This window comes from Mercenaria mercenaria, chromosome 7, assembly GCF_021730395.1.
Source record: "Mercenaria mercenaria strain notata chromosome 7, MADL_Memer_1, whole genome shotgun sequence".
In the NCBI taxonomy this organism is placed as follows: Eukaryota; Metazoa; Mollusca; class Bivalvia; order Venerida; family Veneridae; genus Mercenaria; species Mercenaria mercenaria.
Window position 1 is genome coordinate 78,536,136 of NC_069367.1, and position 17,357 is coordinate 78,553,492.

The window sequence follows — 17,357 nt, forward strand, 5'->3', positions numbered from 1 at the left end:
GGGGGGGTGTGTATATAGGAGTGAGCTTGGCGGTCGGTCGGTCCGTTGGTTTTGCATGGTTTCCGGATGATAACTCATGAAAGGCTTGACCAATTTAAATAATTTTTGGTACACAGGTGTAACATCAGAAAATACAGTTCAGGTTTGAATTTGGGGTTAGTAGGTCAAAGGTCAAGGTCACAGTGACCCTGAACAGTTAAATGGTTTCCGGATGATAACTTGAGAACACTTGGGCCTAGGATCATAAATTTTGGTACACAGGTGTAACATCATGAAATGCAGGTCAGGTTCGACTTTGAGGTTTGTAGGTCAAAGGTCAAGGTCACAGTGACTCGGAACAGTTAAATGGTTTCCAGATGATAACTTGAGAATGCTTGGGCCTAGGATCATAAATTTTGGTACACAGGTGTAACATCATGAAATACAGGTCAAGTTCTACTTTGAGGTCAGTAGGACAAAGGTCAAGGTCACAGTGACTCGGAACAGTTAAATGGTTTCCAGATGATAACTTGAGAATGCTTGGGCCTAGGATCATAAATTTTGGTACACAGGTGTAACATCATGAAATACAGGTCAAGTTCTACTTTGAGGTCAGTAGGACAAAGGTCAAGGTCACAGTGACTTGGAACAGTTAAACGGTTTCCAGATGATAACTTCATAGGGAGGTTGATCATGACTAGCAGATGACCTCTATTGATTTTGTGGTCACTAGGTCAAGGGTCAAGCAAGTTCGGCTTTGACATTGGCTTAGTTCTGTGACAAGGCCATATTGTGGGGGTATAATTCGTCACTCTTGTGACAACTCTAGTTTTAGCTCATCTGAGCAAACAGTACTCAAGGTGAGCTATTGAGATCAACTTGTGTCAGTTGTCCTTGTGCACCAGTATAAACATTCAAATTCTGTCCAGCTGTCTTTCACAAAAATTACCAGTATTATGTCCAACACTTTCATGAGATGCAATAGCAAACATCTGTCTGCGCTGACGTGATAACTCTTAAAGGATGAGTGGATTGAGTTCATTTTTGGTGTGCAGATATATAACTGTAAAATACTGATGAAATTCCATTAAATACAATTTGCTAATTAGTTATGGCTTTTTTAGCTCACCTGAGCACAAAGTGCTCAAAGGTGAGCTTTAGTGATCGCCCTGTGTCCGTCGTCCGTCGGTCGTCAACAATTTGACTGTTAACACTCTAGAGGTCACATTTTTGGCCCAATCTTAATGCAACTTGGTCAGAATGTTACCCTCAATAAAATCTTGGACGAGTGCGATATTGTGTCATCTGGGTTCAAAAACTAGGTCAGCAGGTCAAATCAAAGGAAAAGCTTGTTAACACTCTAGAGGTCACAATTTTGCCCCAATCTTCATGAAACTCAGTCAGAATGTTACCCTCAATAAAATCTTGGATGATTTTGATATTGGGTCATCTGGGGTCAAAAACTAGGTCACCAGGTCAAATCAAAGGAAAAGCTTGTTAACACTCTAGAGGTCACAATTTTGGCCCAATCTTAATGAAACTTGATCAGAGTGTTATCCTCAATAAAGTCTTGGACGAGTTTGATATTGGGTTATCTGGGGTCAAAAACTAGGTCACCAGGGTAAATCAAAGGAAAAGCTTGTTAACACTGTAGAGGCTGCATTTTTGACTGTATCTTCATGAAACTTGGTCAGAAGGTTAATGTTGATGATCTTAAGGTCCAGTTTGAATCTGGGTCATGTAAGATCAAAAACTAGGTCACCGGGTCAAATCAAAGGAAAAGCTAGTTTACACTGTAGTGGCCACATTTATGACCATATCTTAATGAAACTTGGTCAAAATGTTAATCTTGATGATCTATAGCTCAAGTTCAAATCTGGGTTAGGTGGGGTCAAAAACTAGGTCACCAGGTCAAATCAAAGGAAAAGCTTGTTAACACTCTAGAGGCCATATTTATGACTGTATCTTCATGTCGGGTCAAAAACTAGGTCACCAGATCAAATCAAAGGAAAAGCTAGCAAACACTTTAGAGGCCACATTTATGACCATATCTTAATGAAACTTGGTCAGAATGTTAATCTTGATGATCTTTAGGTCAAGTTTGAATCTGGGTCAGGTGAGGTCAAAAACTAGGTCATTAGGTCATATCAAAGGAAAAGCTTAGGCCACATTTATGACTGTGTCTTCATGAAACTTAGTCAGAATGTTAAACTTGATGATCTTTAGGTCAGGTTCGAATCTGGGTCATGTCGGGTCAAAAACTAGGTCATGGGGTCAAATCAAAGGAATAGCTAGTTAACACTTTAGAGGCCACATTTATGACCATTTCTTAATGAAACTTGGTCAGAATGTTAATCTTGATGATCTTTAGGTCAATAGGTCAGGTGAGCGATACAGGGCCTTCATGGCCCTCTTGTTTTAGCTCACCTGAGCTTGAAGTGTTCAAGGGTGAGCTATTGTGGTCAGTGATTTACATCGTCGTCCATCAACATTTTCCTTTAAGTAACATCTCCTCCTAAACCACTAGGCTTATTTTGATGAAACTTTACAGGGATGTTTCTAGGACAGTCTTCTTTAAAAAAGTTTCAAGGAATTGAATTACGTCCAGAAGTCTGGTTGCAATGGCAACCAAAAGGAAAATCTTTCAAAATCTTCTTGTCCAAAACCACAAAACCTAGGGCTTTGATATCTGGTACGTAGCTTCCCTCTTATTGCGAGACATTAGCACTCCTGGCCAATGTCTGCCGCAGACTGTTAACCGAATTCAGATGCACACCCCAGCTAAACTGGTTCGCCCTGCACGGGCTCCGAGGGTGAGCATCCCGGATGAGCCCCCAAATGTAACAGTCTCAGGAAAAATGTGCAGCCTCGACCGGGATTCGAACCTCGGACCTTCGGCTTACCATGCCAACGCTCTACCAATTGAGCTACCGAGCCACCCGATACAAGAACTGCTACAATACAATAAGTGCACCAAATTCTTGTCCAAACTTGCTGGTTTTTTTGGATCAAACCTTTCGGATAGATTATGCACATTAGATACAAACAATATTATGTAACACCCATATTGTATGTTCCATCTTAGATTGTGCAAAGGGGCAAGGCGATAAATAGAGATTTTTGTGACATTTGCTTTGCTAACCATCTTAACGTTTTCAAACTAAAAAGAACAGGTATAATGGGTCCTGTCAGTCTAACTTATTTGACGCGTCCTAGGAAATTTTTGAGTTTTTTTTTTTTTATGATTTAAACTTATGTATACATACTGAACACAAATAATGTTTACTGTGAGCGTCCACACGCTACATTTGAAATGATAAAACCAATAACTTTACATGACTGTGTACTGAGATTTATCCTCCCATTCTTTTGATCCTTTGAAGTTCTGACATTTCAATTGCCCGTCACATATAAAAAGCAATAGATCTAAAGGTTGAATTATTTATAACTCAGCCTGAAGACCTGGAGTCCAGAGGTCATTATGATTAAGTAATCAACATACATTTAATTTTATGTTCTGTATATTATAAGTTTTAATGTTATTATGCTGGTAAAAATTATGATAAATTGTTTAAAATATTAATTTAACGGTTGTTGTTTTTTTTTGTAAAAATTTAATTATAATTAATTTAGATTTCTCAGGTTCGAGGCAATTACCAAACATGAATTGAACATTTTAATAGCAAGTACTGGACCCCTTATAGCCACTTCCTATATTACATATTATAAAGAAATTTGTCAATATTCAAGCCGCTTTTTTTGCAAATTTATGTATGTAACAAACATTCTTGAGTAAAGGACATTTTCAGACAGTGAAAATATCATTTTTATTTTTCACTGGTACGGAACTACACTCGAATGCGAAAGAATATGAATTATTAATAATAGAAATTTCTTTGCAAGATATACTTTAGGAAAGATATAGATGTTTAGAAATACTAACATGATCATAAATATATACATTCTACATAATAAAATGTAAAAGAAATCAGAAAACATGAGAAAACGCAATAGAACTATTTACAGTTTTTCTACAAAGATATCTTGACGTCACGACATTATGACCTCATGGTGCGATGCACGTGACGTTGCGCGGACAAACTGAATATAATTTTGTTAAAACCATTAAAAATACATAAAATAAATAGAAAATTTGTTTGTTTCAGTGTAAGATCGAAATATATTTCACTCATGAACACCATAATTTACATTTTCAATCGTGGCTGCGCTACTTTTGAAAATATTGCATTATAGTGTTCACTCGGTGAAATATATTTCGATCTTACACTAAAACAAACAAATATCCTCTATGTAAATCACCATTTGAGAAATTATTATACTGGTTTAAAGCACTTTGTCTTGTTTGAAAAGTCGAGCTTCATTCTTTCGGACTGGAACACTTCCCTTTTCTTGAATGCAAAATCCCAATACTATAATGCATACTTCCGGAAAGTTGGAAGAAATTACCGGACATCTGTCCAGCAAACAATTCACTGGACTGAAAATGGACTTGAAATGCAAACCCCCCAAAAAAGCTTCAATAAACTACCAGGGTAACACGCTGTTTAATGGTGAGTCTTTGCATGAATCTTTGCCATTGACTCATTGTTAAAATTATTCAAAATGACTACTGAAACCTGTTAACTAGATGCCCACAAGCAACATGTTGAGCCCGCCAGCTGTAAAAAGGATTGGGAGTTGCACATGACACTCCAGGCAAACATTTATGCCAAATAAAAAGATTCCTAAAAGTTGTAATATATAAGTTATTTATAGTAACAACAAAGGGACATAAATCTTTAAAAAAAAATTATCTAAGTCCACACAAAAATCCTTACCAGTAGAGATAGGTCAAATACACCTGAAAATTTGATGTAACATGCATGTTGTACTACAGAAAGTGGTCTTGATTTTTCCCTACGACCAGTAATAAAAAAGTTACGAATATAAGCTATTTATAGTAACAACAAAGGGAAGTAATTCTAGGATCTTGTGCATGACACTCCGTCTTATGATGATGAACAATTGTGCCAAGTTACATCAAAATCCCTCTATGCATCAAAAAGAAATGCTCCAGACCAAGTCATTCTTGTATCTGACTTTTGACCTCTAAGTGTGACCTTGACCTTAGACTTAGGGACTTGGTTCTTGCGCATGACACTCCGTCTCATGGTGATGAACATCTGTGCCAAGTTACATCACAATCGCTCCATGCATGTAGAAGAAATGCTCCCGACAAAGTTGTCATTCTTGTATCCTTTGACCTCTAAGTGTGACCTTGACCTTAGACTTAGGGACTAGTTCTTTCGCCTGACACTCCGTCAAATGATGGTGAACAATTGTGCCAAGTTACATCTAAATCCCTCCATGCATGAAGAAGAAATGCTCCGGACAAAGTCATTTTTGAATTTGACCTTTGACCTGTAAATATGACCTTGACCTTTGAGATGGGAACCTGGGGTTTGCGCATGACACTCCGTCTCACTGAGGTTAACAGTCATGCCAAATATAAACAAGATTGCTCCATGCATGTCAAAGTTATGGTCCGGACAAACAAATCCGGATGCACGCACGCACATACACCGAGCAGCCATTTGGACAACTATGTCTTTGCTTCCGCAAGCGGGCTCGACAAAAATTATACAAGTGTTTCGAATTTGTATACTGTATCTTCAAAAATGAAAAAGCAGGTCATTAGGTCACATTAAGACTATTCAGGATGAGTATTGAAATCTGTCGTATGCATTATACTTATGGTCCAAATTTCTTTGCCATTGCCTCAAAAATGAATAAGACCCAAATAGGGACCACCCAGCCATGACCTATTTTGACCCCATAGTCATGATTTGAACAATCATTTTCATTGAATAAGAATTTTTAAGAAAAATCCGATTGCATCTTATAAAAAATGTTTCCATATCCATGCACAAAAATGTTGAAAAGAAAGTGAACACTTAAAAGATACAATATGGGACTTTGTATATCAGTTCTGGCTAAACATTCTGCTATCAATATTGATAATACAGTTGGATGGTGTTTTGAACCAACCTCAGTGTTGCTTTTTACATTAATGAGTAAGTGTGACTGTCATGTTTGCCATTTTTTTTTAATACAATTTTTCATTTTTTTATATTGATAGCTTCACGAAAATCACTCCAAGGTCAACTACATGAGGCACGGGTATGTAGAGACAATGCTGAAACAGGGAAAGCAGATCTTCAAGCAGAAAATCAAGATAGACCCACTAAGAAAGGTTTATATATATTTGTTTTGTGGTCAATATTCTTAGAAATTATAGAAGTGTTCATTTACTGCTGTATGTGACAGTGGTTTATGATAAGTATATGAATAGCTGTATATTGAAATAGATTAATAAATCCAAAATTTTGGTTTTCTTTTCCTTTTTTAAAAAAGGAAAATGCTATCTGGAAATCTTTTTTTCTAGATTTTAAAGTTAAATCCAGCTGATATTAGATTGACTACATGTACACTTTTGAATAGGACACTTTTAGAATGAAAGCATTGTTTCAAAATGTCAGTGATGTAATCCCAACAAAATTAAAGTTTGTGATTTCATTAATTTTATTGTTACCTTGTATATATGTATATCTTGATACTATTTTTTCCAGATGACACTACACCAATAAAGAAACAACACACCAGCTTGAAACAAAAAGAGAGTGAAAAAACAGGTGATTATTATTGATATTACAGAAACAAACCCATAATTTTGCTAAAATGAACCAGTTAGGGAACCTGGCAGTGTTCTGCATTTAAGATCACAGTAGAAAAAAAAGTGGTTTTAATTCACTTCCATTATGCTTACAATGGGTGGGCGCCACAGACTCCACCAGTCCTGACTTCTTCAAAAAGTTGAGCTTAAAATGATGATTCACATATAATTATGTCTCCCTCATACATTGTTTTTGCCTTTGCCGTCCGTACAATTAGCTTGTTAGCTTTCACTGATCAAACTGCTAGACAGATTTTGATGAGACTTTGCACGAGGGATAGGTTCTAAGACTAGTTGTGCATATCACTGGTATGTTTTGCTTCACTGAACATAATTGCCACCAGAGCAGGACACTCGTTTGATGTACACACCTTTTCACTAATATGTAGTGTCTAATTATGTATTATAATACAAAGGTCAACCATCGGGGTAAAGTTGCGTCCACTTTAACTCTGATAATACTGTCACAGTCCTTATGTCACATGGTAGATTTGTTTGTAAATCGTTTTGAAACGGTATACTTTTAGTGACTGAGAAAATGAGGAATGCTGATGAAGTGCTGGTATTAAGAAAAAAACAGCAAGATGTGAATAATAGCCAGTCAGCTGTCCATCAAAGGAGTGGTGATGACACAGTTGCTGTAGCCAGTGTTGCACAACCAACAGAGAGTCAGTCCTCGGTTACTACTAGTTCTAAAAACCAGATAAACATAAGCCAGCCTGTGACTCAGATTGAAATGTGTACCATAAATGAACATACCCAACATAATATGGGTATGATTGGCTCAAACAATGTGTCCACACCACCAAGCCTTATAAATACACAAACATTCAACCAATCTGGCTACGAAGAAAATCAAAGTTATAACCAATATGAAAATCTACAAGTAACGTCTGCAGAGAGCCATTCTGCCTTCAACCATGTGATGCCGCAAAACTCCAGTCTTTCGAACTTCAGTAATGGTACAATTTTTTCTTCTCATTTTTGAATGTCATTTAAATCTTAAAATAAGTTTATTGGGCAGTTTTGCTGCCTACTGTAAGTTGTATACCACTTTTCTGGAACACAATCAAGAACATCTTTAAATTTAATAGATGAGAAAAGACCAGCAAATGATTTATAATTCAAGACTTGTAGAAAATAGTTCTAAAATTGGGTTCTTTCAGTAAGCAAAATGCATACATGTTTAACATAGTCTGTTGTGACAAAGTCTTTATATGGTATTATTTCATTCATTGACAGATGGTGATGTGTCATGGAATATGTCATGTGGGGGATTTTATCATAGTACGCCCAGTAGACCAGACCCATGGGCAACACCTTGCACCAGCATCAACACAAGTGATGTTATGGGTTCAGCCTATGGCTCATTGTATGGACAACCGAGAAACAGTCAGTGTCATAGCTCATGTAGCTGTTGTGGAACAGTTGCGGCCCTGTTACGTCGAGTTGAAATGCTTGAACAGGCTGAGGAGGCAAGGCGTAAGTGGGTAAACTTTTACTGCTTTTTATAAAACAAGAGCTAAGCAAACAGATTCACTAAGAACATGTAGATACCCAGATTATTTTTCAATGACAAATATTATAAATGCTCTGACAACTAATATTTCTATTTGTGGTATAAAAATCATAGTCTGCCAATAGATATAATCATTAAGTGTACCTTCTAGTTTAAATGTGATCTACAAGATGTGTGTCATTGTTATGTTGACATATCTTTTTGTTAAATTGACATTTTTGACTAAGAATTACTAAAAATCTCTCTTGCATTTTGTCATATTTATGGGGCATTCAGTGATATAGAAATTTCTATGTTAATTTTTGTTTAGGTCCACTATTCTTCAATAGTTAAACTTTTTAGATATTGTCAAAAGCATTGACATTCCCAGGGAGTTTTCTTCAAACAACTGTAAAAGATTTTTATGTTTTTAGAAAATCAGACCAGACTGTAACCAAAGACGGGAGGACATTATGGCTGGTGATTCCTCAACACTTCAAGAAAAAAAGGAAACCATTGCCTGCTATTGTTTTTTAGCTCGACTATTCGGAGCATAGGTCGTCGGCGTGAGCGTCACACAGATGTTAAAGTTTACGTACCACCCCAAATATTTTCAAAGTCTATTGAGATATTGCTTTCATATTTTGCATACTTGTTTACCATCATGACCCCAGTCTGTAAAAAGGAGGAGGCAACTCTATCAAGCATTTTGACTGAATTATGGCCCCCTTTTCGACTTAGAATATGCTTATTGTAATGTTAAAGTTTGCGTACCACCCCAAATATTTTCAAAGTCTATTGAGATATTGCTTTCATATTTTGCATACTTGTTTACCATCATGATCCCAGTCTGTAAAAAGAAAAGGAGGAGGCAACTCTATCAAGCATTTTGACAGAATTATGGCCCCTCTTGCAACTTAGAATATGCTTATTGTAATGGTAAAGTTTTACTCATAGCTTATATTATACTATCAAGCACTGAGAATAGTCGAGCATGCTGTCCAGTGACAGCTATTGTTTTTTTAGCTAGACTATTCGAAGAACAGGTACAAAGGTAGACCTTTTAGATAGATCCATCATGGGATGGGTGTTGATTCCTGGTTTGGTTAAGTTTTTGTATGCAAGCTGGTATCTTTGACAGTAAACACTTGTGGGAATGAATAGATTGAAACTTCAGGTACTTGTACTTGTCCACTGTGATGATCTTCATGCATTGTACAGGTTCCCAGGTTCCATTACTCTGGCAGGTGGTGTCCAATCTTCACCAAACTTGCTGACAATGTTAGTGGGCATTATTTTATCTGGGCCAAGTACAATAACCACCAAAGAGCCTTGGGCACTCTTAATTATGCTCCTTCACTTAGGCCATAAGTTGGATGACTGGTGTATTTTGAGAAGTCTGGCACTCTTGTTAAATTGCATTCATTTAATTGACAAGACTATTGAAATAGTCCACCTCTTGAATTTTATAAACTGTAAACTGCATCTTGGTAAATAAAGCAATAACATATTTTTGCTATACTTGCAAGTTTGTAATATGTAATGTATCAATTCTATCTGAACACTGTATTCTGATTATTTTTGTACTTTTTCCAGCAACATTATATTAACCTGATTGCAACAACACCTAACTTGAGTGTTGCAATTCAAGTTTTACTTTCCGAAGCATTCACAACGGAAGAGCTGACATCTTGCAGCGTGATGGGGGCTCAAAACATGAAAGGGGAAATAAAGCCAGCGTTGGATCATAAAAAAAGAAGTTTGATAGAAGGTAATTTAAGATTTCTGATTACATATTTTAGAGACCTATGAAATTGAAAATGATTGTTAAAAGAAATTTTTATTTGCCCAAAGAGTTAAAGTCCATTCAGAACAGGAATTCAACCAAAAGGAAAAAACTTTAAAATATTTCTTGTCCAAAACACAGGTTACAGGGCTTCAATACAGGGCCTTCATGGTCCTCTTGTTTTGGAGATCATATTTACCTTGTATCAAATTTGTGAATGAATTTAAGTTTAAGAGTGATTTTTGTTACAGTATAAGGATCTACCATAATACTTGGGATACTATGTGTAGGCAATGCTGTAGGCACAAGACCACAGTTATTTGCCCTTTGTTGACCACAATACGGAAGTGGTTACGCGGAAAATAGTTCCTCTGTTTGATGGTGAATATTGGTGAATTTTTGAGTGAAAGACCTGCAATAAATGGCATGAATTAATAGAGGAGATATGAAATAGTAGGTACATGTACAATTTGACAGAATGAAAATGTCAGAATATGCATAATATGACTTTTTGATAGGGCCTGTTTTGCCTGTTTGCGGCCATCTAGAGAGTATTCTTCATATGCATGTGATTTGGTTCAAAATGGTGGAAAAAAGAGCAGGTCAACCCAATGTTTACTGTGGCTGGAATTTTTTCTCTTGAATAGTTCTGTTGAGTTCAGGTATTTTTATAGGGGTTGGAATGCATGCAAAATTGCTATACAACAGTGTCCAGTGCCTATATAGAACATATAGTAAAAATAACTGTGGTCTTAGCTAGGCCTGATATAGTGGAAAATGTCAGAAAGTAAATTGTCAATATTTTTGTTATTTTTCAATCTACATGGCTGAAATTATGACAGTGAATGGCTGGTAGGCAAAGAAATCTGGTAAATATTTAAATTAATCATTACATTTGCTGAAATTCTGAAATTGCTTCAGTCTGGGTAAAAAGTATACATGCACTTGAAACTTGTGAAAAATCCTACTTTCAGTTTACATATTTCTGGATTTTTAGCTCACATGTCACTTTGTGACAAGGTGAGCTTTTGTGATCGCGCAGCGTCCGTCGTCCGTCCGTGCGTAAACTTTTGCTTGTGACCACTCTAGAGGTCACATTTTTCATGGGATCTTTATGAAAGTTGGTCAGAATGTTCATCTTGATGATATCTAGGTCAAGTTCGAAACTGGGTCACGTGCAGTCCAAAACTAGGTCAGTAGATCAAAAAATAGAAAAACGTTGTGACCTCTCTAGAGGCCATACTTTTCAATGGATCTTCATGAAATTTAGTCAGAATGTTCAACTTGATGATATCTAGGTCAAGTTTAAAACTGGGTCACATGCCATTAAAAACTAGGTCAGTAGGTCAAATAACAAAAAACCTTGTGACCTCTCTAGAGGCCATATTTTTCATGGGATCTTTATGAAAGTTGGTCTGAATGTTCATCTTGATGATATCTAGGTCAAGTTCGAAACTGGGTCACGTGCAGTCCAAAACTAGGTCAGTAGGTCTAAAAATAGAAAAACCTTGTGACCTCTCTAGAGGCCATACTTTTTAATGGATCTTCATGAAAGTTAGTCAGAATGTATACCTTGATGATATCTAGGTCAAGTTTGAAACTGGGTCACGTGCCATAAAAAACTAGGTCAGTAGGTCAAATAATAAAAAACCTTGTGACCTCTCTAGAGGCCATATTTTTCATAGGATCTGTATGAAAGTTGGTCTGAATGTCCATCTTGATGATATCTAGGTCAAGTTTGAAACTGGGTCAACTGCGGTCCAAAACTAGGTCAGTAGGTCTAAAAATAGAAAAACGTTGTGACCTCTCTAGAGGCCATACTTTTGCATGGATCTTCATGAAAGTTGGTCAGAATGTTCAACTTGATGATATGTAGGTCAAGTTCGAAACTGGGTCACGTGCCGTCAAAAACTAGGTCAGTAGGTTAAATAATAAAAAAACCTTGTGACCTCTCTAGAGGCCATATTTTTCATGGAATCTGTATGAAAGTTGGTCTGAATGTTCATTTTGATAATATCTAGGTGAAGTTTAAAACTGGGTCAACTGCGGTCAAAAACTAGGTTAGTAGATCTAAAAATAGAAAAACATTTTGACCTCTCTAGAGGCCATATTTTTCAATGGATCTTCATGAAAATTGGTCTGAATGTTCACCTTGATGATATCTAGATAAAGTTTGAAACTGGGTCGCGTGCGTTCAAAAACAAGGTCATTAGGTCAAATAATAGAAAACTTTGTGCCCTCTCTATAGGCCATACTTTTCATGAGATCTTCATGAAAATTGGTGAGAATTTTCACCTTGATGATATCTAGGTCAGATTCAAAACTGGGTCACGTGCTTTCAAAAACTAGGTCATTAGGTCAAATAATAGAAAAACATTGTGACCTCTCTAGAGGCCATATTTTTCAATGGATCTTCATGAAAATTGGTCAGAATTTTTATCTTGATGATATCTAGGTCAAGTTCAAAACTGGGTCACATGAGCTCAAAAACTAGGTCACTATGTCAAATAATAGAAAAAACGATGTCATACTCAATTCAGTTCAAAACAGGGTATTGTGGGGACAGGTGAGCAATTCAGGACCATCATGGTCCTCTTGTTTCTAATTTTGCAGGTTTTCATGCATGAAATGCATTTTTATAAGTTTTTTGTTTGAAACCGGTATGCGGAAAACAAAATGGGGTATTACAAATGCTGCGATGTGATATTTTTTTATTTTTTAGAAATTTGAGCTGCGACTGAGGAAATCTGACCTAGTCAGATATGTATTTTTTTCTATTCTTGTTTACATAAAATTGCTCTTTTGGTTACTTGAATTTACACAGTCTGAATAGTGAAATATGTGTAATCATAATCTGTGCAAGAAAAATCAGTTCAAGGGCTTGAAAATTGGACAGATTATGCCTGAATTTGGCATTTAGAAATCATCGATTAGTTGAAAATTGACAGAATGCATGAATTGGTCATTTTTGTGTTATAGGTTGAATTTTGATAGGAAAACAGGCCATAAGATTTTCCACACCAGATTTAGACCCTTACTTGAAATATAATCTGTAGTTTATTTAGGTCACTTTTCCTCTATAAGTATGCTTGAAATTGAAGTCCATCATAAGAACTTCATCAACATAATCATTGCTTTTCAAGACCGACTGAATCTCATTTGATATTATGTAATATAAGTACTTTAATTGCACACTTGTACTTAGTGATTTCTACTCAGCTTTTTCAAGTAGCCTGAAAATACATTCTTGAAATGTAGTCAAGACGCTTGCTCTGTACAATACTGTCGAAGATATTTGCTTTGCAAATAGAGCAGGTTGGAATTTAGTAACTTCTCTAACTTCGTACTTAAACTATTCATCATAGTGGCACGTCATACAAGACATACTCATTGCTGCGATGACTTTTAGACTAGAACAGAGGACTATTTCTATTCAAATCATGTCGGTGTTTTATGTGGAAAGGGTAAAATAATTCCTAGTTAATTAGAATCATTCTATCTGAATTGAATTTACTTATTGTGGATTTTAACTTTTAGTCTCTGAAATGCTCGGAAATATGTGAGTGTAAGAAATTGTACATATATGTTACAGCTCTCGATTCACTCGTGAATGTATAATCCATTTAGTGTTATCAATCAGGTATTTCGGATTTTAGCAATAAAGATCGAAATTGCTCGGAAGAAAAAAGTAGAAAATAGAATTGTAGCGGAATAACATTATTTCAGCCAGTTTTGCCATGACTACTTTCTAAATCATGTGTAGTAGTGAGTTAACATTTATAATCAGTTACCACGAAATTGGACAGGAATTTGTTCATAATAGTTGATGCAGTAAGCTGTATTCCCAGTGTGAATACTCAGTTCAGATTGTAGCTAACTTTACCTGAAAATAGTAAACATTGCTTGAGATCTAGCAGTCAGTTAAGCAAGGTAACTGGACAGACTGCTTTGTGATTGATAGTTTTGTTATTCAGACTGTTTGTTATGACACATTTTACATACATAAGACTTGAATTTGAGGTTTTATATTACATTATCACAGTCTCAGTATGGGGAAAGGAGATTGTGATATAAATATTCATAGAAAAGTTGCTTTGAGGGGTACTTTTTAGCATTTCTCACTTTCTTTGCAGTCAGATTGTTTTGAAACATAGTCTGCACATACATACAATCATGTAAACTGATTAAGTATTCATTCTAAGAAATTATGACTAGCTCGACTTGTATTTCAGATGTTGTTTGGCCGAAGGCCTTCCAGTCACACAAAGGGTCACTTCCATTGATATTAGTCACTGGAAAAATTAGGAGCACCAGTTGTAGTTTCTCAGGTTGATATTTATTAAGGTTTTTGCTGAAATTAAGCCAGTTTGGAACATTCAGCAGGCAGTGATGTACATTAAAATCATTCTTTATAGAGATAGGGGCTGTTTTGCCAGAATGCTCAGCTGTGATACACAGTGTAAGATTTTGTGCAGTGTAAATGGTCATGGTGTGCATGTTTCATTTACAGAGTGCACTGAATGCCTGTAAACTGTAAGATTTGAGTGAAATATTCATTCCAGAAAGACTCATAAGCTTTTTAGTAAGCTCACATATTGGACTTTTCAGAACTGTTTGGCTCATTTTAGTCCTGGGTAGCCATAAATGAATGATCACTGAAAAGTATATGACACATATATGTACAAAAGCTATTCATTCTCATATTTGCCACATACTGGGCTGCTTAAAAAGGGCAAATTTGACAGCTACAGGATTTTTCTTAGTTCACATTTTACTTTTTCGTGTGAGTAGACTACGCGTTTTGACGTGCTTTTTGTAATATGAATAGTTTTCCTTAAAATTGGAACAGTGATATTGTAATCAGACTTGAAGTGGCTCTTAATTTGGATAGATGTATAATAAAGAAACATGCTGTTTTTTATTTTGGGTGAAAATCTCATCAAACAAAAAAGTTTTAGAATTTTGCGGTTTTTTTCATCTGAAAAGTACGCAAATTTTTTTGGGGCTCAGATTTGACCGATACCATGTGTAACATTGGAAGGTGTCAAATTTTAGTGCATAGTTCAACAAAGGTGTAACTTTCAGATTTAATTTGCTATACATCTGAGATTGTACTGGTAAAATATTTTTTAGTTTGAAGAGAAAAATAGGTCTAAATAGGCACAAGACCACAGTTATTTGCCCTTGGTTGACCACAATACGGAAGTGGTTATGCAGAAAATAGTTCCTCTGTTTGATGGTGAATATTGGTTAATTTTTGAGTGAAAGACCTGCAATAAATGGCATGATTTAATAGAGGATATATGAAATAGTAGGTACATGTACAATCTGACAGAATGAAAATGTCAGAATATGACTTTTTGATAGGGCCTGTTTTGCCTGTTTGCAGCCATCTAGAGAGTATTCTTCATACGCATGTGATTTGGTTCAAAATGGTGGAAAAAAGAGCCGGTCAACCCAATGTTTACTGTGGCTGGAATTTTTTCTCTTGAATAGTTCTGTTGAGTTCAGGTATTTTTATAGGGGTTGGAATGCATGCAAAATTGCTACAGTGTCCAGTGCCTATATAGAACATATAGTAAAAATAACTGTGGTCTTAGGCCTGTAGCTTTTACAGAACTCAGAATGGTATTCTGAGTTGTCTGGTGTTACCAGTTCTACTGGTTTGGCTGCACATTTTATTCACTTCCTGACATAAAATAAATTAAAAACACATAAATTTTCTAATTGATTTTTGATGCACAGATTAATGAACTTTTACAGTTTTGCCGCTAAAATAGAACCAATTACAAAATGTACATTTACAATAACCTTAGACCCATTTTGAATTTCAGATTAGCGTAACAATATTTTAAAGTCATTGTTAATTTGTTTTACAGCTGCTCTCCTGGAAAAGTACGACTCCAACTTGATGACTGTGAGGAACCTCATGAGGGACAGGCTCAAGTTGATGAGAAAAAGGCACTGTTAAAAAGCTATGAACTATAACTTACAGTGGAAAAGACCTTTGTGTTTTGAAATATGATACATTGAATTCTTGAAAAAAAAACAAAAAAAACCATATTACATTGTGTTTTTTTATTGTCAATATTTTTAGTTATATATCGGATACTACTGTATTTCGCATTTATAATGAATAATGTTTTAAAATTAAATTTGTGGTTTTGATTGAAATAGTTGTCAGTTTTTGTCAGATACCTATGATATGAATCACCAATAATTAAGTGCTCACCATTTAATTCCCTTGTATATTCATGAAATCTCATTTCAGTCCATGCCGAAACTACAAGATATGGTCATTCCAAATAAGGGTCAGTTCTGCATCGGATGTACGATGGTCCTGTTATTTTTCTAGCTTCCTGAGATATCCTGGTCCCAGGACTACTTTCAAGGAAATCCCAGGATATCCTGGCCCCAGGAATCATTCTACCATCCTGGCTTCCCAGGATATCCTGCACCTGATGCTCTTTCCTGACTTTGTGTAAATCCCAGGATATCCTGGCCCCAGGACTCTTTCTGCCATCTTGGCTTCCCAGGATATCCTGGGATTTCCTGGACCTCAGAAGTGCTTTTTCTCACATCCTGGCTTTTCCTGCCTTAACAGGATTTGCCAGGAATTTACAGGAATAAATCCTGTTCTAAATACCGGCGTGAAAATCCTGTGATATCCTAGGATATCACAGGAAAATGGCAGGATTTTTTCCTGCGATATCCCAGGATATCCTGACCTATTTTCACATTGGCATCTAGTGGTCATCTACCAAATTTGTTCAAATTATTCCTTAAGGGTCAAATATATATATATATGACCCTGAAACAGGTCAAGTTCAATTTTAATTACAACCTACTAATGTTTGGTAGAGTTATGGTCCCCTTTAGACATTACATTGGTATATCAGGGATATGTTTTGTATGGGAAGGAGGAGTTACATCAGCATTATTTAGTCTGCAGAATGGCTACACTTCTAGTGGCAATTTGGTGAAGATTTTCTTTTAAACAGATTTTACCAAAGAACGAACAAAATAACAGCTGTTTTATTTTTCTTTCCAGAAACAAAGTGGGTTCAAAGGTTCAGTTTGAAGCCGGCCACACTTAAACATATCTCTAGGACTATAGCTGCCGAGTCACCTCCTCCAACACCAGAGCTGGAGATCAAGGAAATCTCAAGAATCAAGCGAAAAAGACCGTCTCAAAGAAGGAAATAGTGAGTGAAGATTCAATTATCTAAAGTGGGACTATACTGGAACTTCATGATATAATAGGTACTGAGAAGGTAAGACCAGTAACAAAAGATTCAATAACCTTCTTATAACTAGTACATAAGTCAGCATAGAATACTTCCTTCTTTAGAAATCATTAA

General features: G+C 36.0%; 1 protein-coding gene across 5 annotated transcripts in view; it reads left to right on the forward strand.

Annotated features, from left to right (window-relative positions):
- LOC128558679 (uncharacterized) overlaps window positions 1-17,357 on the forward strand; it is a 39,666-nt gene that overhangs the window by 8,643 nt on the left and 13,666 nt on the right. Inside the window, exons 3-8 of one of the 5 annotated variants that reach the window (XM_053548718.1) lie at window positions 6,119-6,232; window positions 6,609-6,671; window positions 7,240-7,674; window positions 7,955-8,202; window positions 8,645-9,981; window positions 15,876-15,957. In XM_053548718.1, the coding sequence (XP_053404693.1) occupies window positions 7,251-7,674; window positions 7,955-8,202; window positions 8,645-8,767 (795 nt within the window). In that variant the 5' untranslated portion in view covers window positions 6,119-6,232; window positions 6,609-6,671; window positions 7,240-7,250 and the 3' untranslated portion in view covers window positions 8,768-9,981; window positions 15,876-15,957. Of the gene's footprint in view, window positions 1-6,118; window positions 6,233-6,608; window positions 6,672-7,239; window positions 7,675-7,954; window positions 8,203-8,644; window positions 9,982-14,219; window positions 14,325-15,875; window positions 15,958-17,047; window positions 17,271-17,357 lie in introns of those variants that run through there. The other 4 variants (XR_008371813.1, XR_008371812.1, XR_008371814.1 and 1 more) reach the window with 4 other exon arrangements.